Genomic DNA, 6,000 nt, shown 5'->3' with positions numbered 1-6,000 from the left:
AACAGAATGAGTGACACACTCACAGACCATATTATTTATTATGAGATTTCATTTGGGGGATATATTTGCAAAATTCTCAAACTCATAAGGGCTTAGCATTACCTATGCTGAATATAAAGTTTCCATCCAGGCATTTCTTTGACTTGGTTTTTGCAAAATACATTTCAGTCTTGAAGCCAGTGAGCTTCTCGTGGTTCGGAATTGTTATGTTGCTTCAATGTGACAACTCCTATTACTATCAAGCACCTGGGAAGAGATTTAATTTTAAACTGTGAAATTATAATTGCTTCTCTTGACTGTAGGTTTATGGCACTGGGTAAAGGCTACGGTGTGACACTGGGTCATGTTAATTTTTCACAATTCATAGAACATTTAGATGGGAATTAGCTTCTTGCAGGAATGGTGACAATTACTTTATCGACAACTTAGCCACACATTTACTAATACATTTACAGTCACAAAGTCCAACCAATATACTCGATAGCTTTAATGTTGAAAATGAAAGCAACAGAATCTAACACGTTCTACATCACAATATCTTTACAGTGCAGGAAGCGGCCATTTGGCCCATCAAATCTGCGCTGGCTCATCAGGAGACCAAAAAATTGATGATTGCTAAAGGTCTTGCTCTTGATATGTGTTTTCATAAAACTTAGGGAATTGGGGTTTGTTTACTTGTTTATTTAGTGGCTGGCTTATCAGTTTGATTTTCACAGGCTTGGATATATAATCTGGGATGGTCTGTTCTGAACATTGCTACTTCGATCGTGGATAAATACTAAATCAGAACATATACAAGTGCTCACAACCATCTTAGGATATATGCAAATTAATGGGAATGTTATTTAAGAATTATGCATCACTTTGAGGCTCAAATTTAGAATTCCCATCCTTGTGTGAAAATACCTCTTTAGCCTCACCCCTCTCCAGTTCTATAACCTTCCTCCATCCAAGAACTCTGCATTGCTGGCCTCTTGTGCATCCCCAATTTCCATTGGCTCTTCCTTGGTGACCCTGCCTTCAGATGCATAGCCTCTAAGCTTTAAAATTCCTTCCCTGAAGCTCTGCCTCTCTCCATATCTTTGTGATGCTCCTTAAAACCTACCTCTTTCACCAAGTTTTTGATCCCCTGTCCTAATATCTCCTGCAGTATCTCAGTGTCAAATTCTGTCTGATTATGCTCTTGTGAAGCATTTGGGACGTTATACTACATTGAAGGTACTTTATAAATGCATATTGTTGTTGAGGCTTCAAGTGCACATCTTCAGGTGTAAGTGCAGTCACCAGAAAAATGATGGTAGGATTGTACACAGCTCGCCTCCCCCACAACCCTCTCCTCCCACAACACAGAGGCTGCAGAGCAAAAGAGCTTATTGTTTTCGGACCAGAGCAGTTTAGCACAAAGTAACCTCATGAAGCTGCCAGCCTCTATTATGCATAATTTTTAAAGGTGATTTAATTTTTAAAATTCTCCATTCATCTGTCTTCCTGTTTTTCTTTCCTTCCCCCCATTGTCCTCCGCAAGATTAATTAAGCCCTACCATTCAACACAATGTGCATCACAGAGTGACTCTAATGTGTCAATTTTTGGTTAAATATTGTAATTACAGGACTATGGGAAAAGGGCAGGAGGTTAGGATTGATTGAATAGCTCTCCCAAACAGCTCGCACAGGCATGATGGCTCAAATGGCCTCCTTCTGCTCTGCATCATTTCAGGACAATAATGAATAAAAATTAATGTTAAAAGATAATTTTACTTTTAACTCTGTTGCAGCATTGGAGACAAGTGTGCTGCTGGCGATGGTGCCCTCATACTGTCTAGCCAGAGGGAAAAATATTTTGAATAAATCAGCATTGTTTCCTGGTAAATTTCTTCTGTGAATATATTATAAAATCAGCACATTTTAAATCAACCGTCTGACCAAGTTTAGGAGATTGTAATGACAAAGAAATACTTCATGTGACAACTGCTTCCTCACAAATGGTCTATTAATTTTCATTAAGTATCATATCCATAGCTTCGAGATCCTATACTGCACTGTATCTATTAACTGAAGTCTATTCATTGTCATTCCATCAGATGAAGATTCCCTTTAATACAAAGTACATAAACACAGGCAATGAAAATACACCTAGATGGTAAAGCAGGATGATGACAACACACCTGGGACAAGTAAACACACATACCAAACACAATTTAACAGCATTGAAACTGCAAAATGCAGCCTAACCCTGTTCATCTGGTTAATAAAAATCTAATTAGAAGCAGTATAATTAAAACAATGGGAAAAAATTAATTATGATCATTAACTGTGTTCTTTGACTTCCAAACCCAGCAGGGTCACAGGACTGTGCCAAATGACATGTGTAGTATACTATATAAGGTAGGATGGTTCATAAAAGCCACGTTTTGGTCTAACAGTAGAAAAAATCTGTCTGAGGTGCCACACATTCATCAGTTCATTTTGTTCCTGGGCTTCAACACTGTAAACAAAAGCTGACAGACTTGCCGCTGTTTCTATGAAAGTTTTCACTTCGCCAGTGATGAAGGTCATGCAAGGTGACGTGTTCCTTGTGTCTGCTCCCAATGATTTCACTTACTGTAATAGTAGGTATTGGTACGATGTTTTGAGAATGTAAACATCTGAAGAGACTAGAATTGCACACACAGCAAGAACGGAGAAGTTAACAGATTAGCAGCTGCCCAAGAAACTGTGCAAATCACTTACATTTTATTGAGTCTTGTACACTTAAAATCTCAAACATGAACACAGATGATTTTACAGTGTGGATAAAAATACTCTTTTCATTGGCAAACAAGGTACACATGACTGCATGATCTTGTATTGCAAGAAGACATGTAAAAGAAGTAAAAAATGTTACCAATTTGCCTTAAACAAGGTAAAATTAAATAAAATGAAAAGATCATCTTCAATGTTCAACCACACATTCAAGTGTCCTCAGTATTATGTGCAAATACTGAGACCATATTTCTCAGATCTCTTTTTAGGTGGAAGGTTGCTTAGTTGACATCAAAGGACCTATCTGAATATCGCCATAGTTACAGCCGTTATCACTGCCAACACAGCCAGGCTTACAGACACTATCTTTACTCTTGGGCCTTTCAGGTTCCAAGGCAACAGGCTTGCACTGAAGGGCTTCTCACTGCTGTAATGTGCAGGAAGGGCTGTGCCATTCTCATTCAGGGTCTTGATTTCCTAGATATGAGAGAGAGACAGAGAGAGGGATTATTTTAATGTTTACTTGGTGTCACCATTTATAAGGATCACTACTGAATTTGAGTAAGCACAAAAGATCTAACCCCATGGCTGAGCAGTCTTCAGAACTAAATCACATTACAAATGCTGTTAGGTTGTATAACTTCAGATTAGAAAGCTAAATTTATCGATCTTTTCATCAAGCTTCGTAAGATAATACACGTATTTTATTCCATCATGGATCATCTGTTATTTCCTTATTTTTGTATTCTTTACATAACTTATCACATTTTGGAGTCTACTTTGGCATTCTTCACCTAAAACAGGAGCAGTTAGCACCATCATGATGACACCAGATCAACCGGAGCAAAATAAACTCAGTTAAGCATGAAAATTGAAAAACGATTTGTACTTAAATAGCACCTTTAACATAACAAAACACCCCATGGCGCTTCGCATTATAAAGCAAAATTTGGTACTCAGCATGCAGGGAGATATTAAGGCAGCTGACCAAAAGTTCGTCAAAGAATTAATTTTAAGGAGCATCTTAAAGGAGGGAGAAGTAGAGGCAGAGGCATTTTTGAAGAGAATTCCAGAAATACAGTTGCAAACACAGCCACCAATAAAGAACAGGGATGTTCAAGAGGCCAAAATTAGAGGATATCTCGGAGGGTTGTAGGCCTGGAGGATATGACAGATATCAGAAGGGGCGAAGCCCCAGAGTGTTTTGAAAACAAGAATAAGGATTTTAAATTTAAAGCATTGTTTAACTGGAAGCCAATGTCGGTCAGTGAGCACAGGTGTGATGGATGAATGGGACTTGGCTCAAGTAACCTCCTTCAGGTGTAACATTTCTGAGCACAATTAAATACTGGTTAAAGCAATCATAGATTATGGTCTGCAGTACATATTAAAGAGCAAAAGGGGAGAAATCTGTAACAAAAACCTCTGACTTCTACTCCTTATGTCAAACAGATACCCAACATGCATTTGCTTTGTCCTGGAAGAGAACTTACTAATTTCAGTTGATAAAGTGAATTGCTTCTTCTGTGAAGTGAAGGACCTCTAACCTTCATTGTTTCTTTTGTCTATTTTAGATGATACTTTTGGGATTTGTCCTCCTTTACTACTTTCCCATTCTTATAAATCTCCTTTCTTACACCTTTCCTGTCTATTCTTGTTTCTTGCTGAACAGTCATGGTACAGAAGGAACTGGAAGAGGAGCAGCACTGACAGCAGCAGCTTCAAGCTGTTATGGTCCCAAGTATGAGAATACTGGACAAGCTTAATACTTGTTAGGTTCTGGCTTAATAGACCATAGTCACTTAAAGAATGTAACACATGGAAGAACCAAGGGTTAGGAATAAGCAGCAGACCTCAAAGATTAAATTGAAACACCAAAAGAATCTTTAATATACAAACTTGAACAAAACAAACAAGCAATAATGACTAAATAGGTACACTGCTCAATTAAGATGATGATTCTAAATAATATGAGCTTCTACCTTAAACTCAATCCAATAGACTTAACCCAACTCAACCTTTTTACTGTGGCTTACACTCTGATTGGCTTTTAAATATATTCATACTCTGGGAGGTAGCTCATTTTGCTCTGGGCAGAATAATACAGGGGGAATGTAGCACGCCTCTCCCGAAAACCACGTTGGTGTGAAGCCGACCGGCTCCATGCCGATCAGCCCAGCAGCAATTAAGTGCTGCGGGGCTCGTTAATGAGGGCCGAATGGGAATTCTGCTCCCCCTGGAGCTGCCGGTCAATCCGATTGGCTGGCAGCTCCATCAGTCCTGGCAGAACCAGAAAGGCATCAGAGGCAGCTGCTGGGACTGCAGCTGAAGAGAAGAAGAGCCCAAGGCTTAGGATCCCTGGAGCAGGAAAGTCTGCAGTCTTGGGCTGGGAGGGTTCGGGAGTGTTAGGAGGGGCAGTAGGGGAGTGGGTGGGTTTATGAGAGGGAGTGGGTAGGAAGAGAGTGGGGGGTTGCCCTGCGATTGGCAAAGGGCAGCCCCTAAAGAGTGAGCCCCCCTCTTCATTCGCATCAACCATTTGAGTTTAAAAATCAGGCTTCCTGCTCCTGCTCATGCCAAACTGGGTATAGGCAGCATATTATTAGGCTCAATAGGTTTGATAACAAGCCTAATTGACCCTTAATTGGTCATTTAAATATCGTGAGCAGGCTGCCAATTTTGCTATTATGGGGATGAGCAGGAAGATGGTGGGTTAGGTGGCCACCCTATTTTACATGCCCCCTCCCACGCAGGAAGTACGCCCGCAGGGTGCATGTAAAATTCAGCCCCCTAGGCCTGGCTACACAGGTTACAGCTCAGGTCTATGATATATTTCTACCAATACGACCTTAACGCTGACAGTCACACGTCTTGACCCACCAGACACACGTAGACACTCCCTTGGCATCTATTCCGTAGCTGGACTTTTCCCTCTTTACAGAGCTATTTAGTCCTATCCAATTCTCTAGAACTCCTTTTTTTCTCTCTAAACATACAGAACTGAATTCTCTGGTTAAACACAACAGGCTGGATGTCTGTAGCTTTAAGGTCAGCTTCTCTTGCACTTAATCCTAAAAAAACCCACTGGTTTTCCTTTTAGAGCATAGCTCCACCCTCAGCAATTTTCTCCACAGCAACCTCAGGGCTTTCCTGCTTCTAAAAGCCTCTCAGCTGGGTCAAAGGTTCAAGCATAGTTTGTAAAAACACACAGGCATAAAGAACCAAACTGAAAGTAACAATCCCCAATTCACCTTAAACTGA

General features: G+C 40.2%; 1 protein-coding gene across 5 annotated transcripts in view; it reads right to left on the bottom strand.

Annotated features, from left to right (window-relative positions):
• Nucleotides 1-2,711: 2,711 nt before the first annotated feature.
• cdkal1 (CDK5 regulatory subunit associated protein 1-like 1) overlaps nucleotides 2,712-6,000 on the bottom strand; it is a 947,238-nt gene continuing 943,949 nt past the window's right edge. For all 5 annotated transcript variants that reach the window (XM_078539307.1, XM_078539304.1, XM_078539306.1 and 2 more), the window contains one exon: nucleotides 2,712-3,219. In XM_078539307.1, the coding sequence (XP_078395433.1) occupies nucleotides 3,043-3,219 (177 nt within the window). In that variant the 3' untranslated portion in view covers nucleotides 2,712-3,042. The remainder of the gene's footprint in view (nucleotides 3,220-6,000) is intronic.

Source organism: Cetorhinus maximus, chromosome 3 (assembly GCF_964194155.1).
Source record: "Cetorhinus maximus chromosome 3, sCetMax3.hap1.1, whole genome shotgun sequence".
Taxonomy (NCBI): Eukaryota; Metazoa; Chordata; class Chondrichthyes; order Lamniformes; family Cetorhinidae; genus Cetorhinus; species Cetorhinus maximus.
This window is presented reverse-complemented; position numbering and strand designations above follow the sequence as displayed.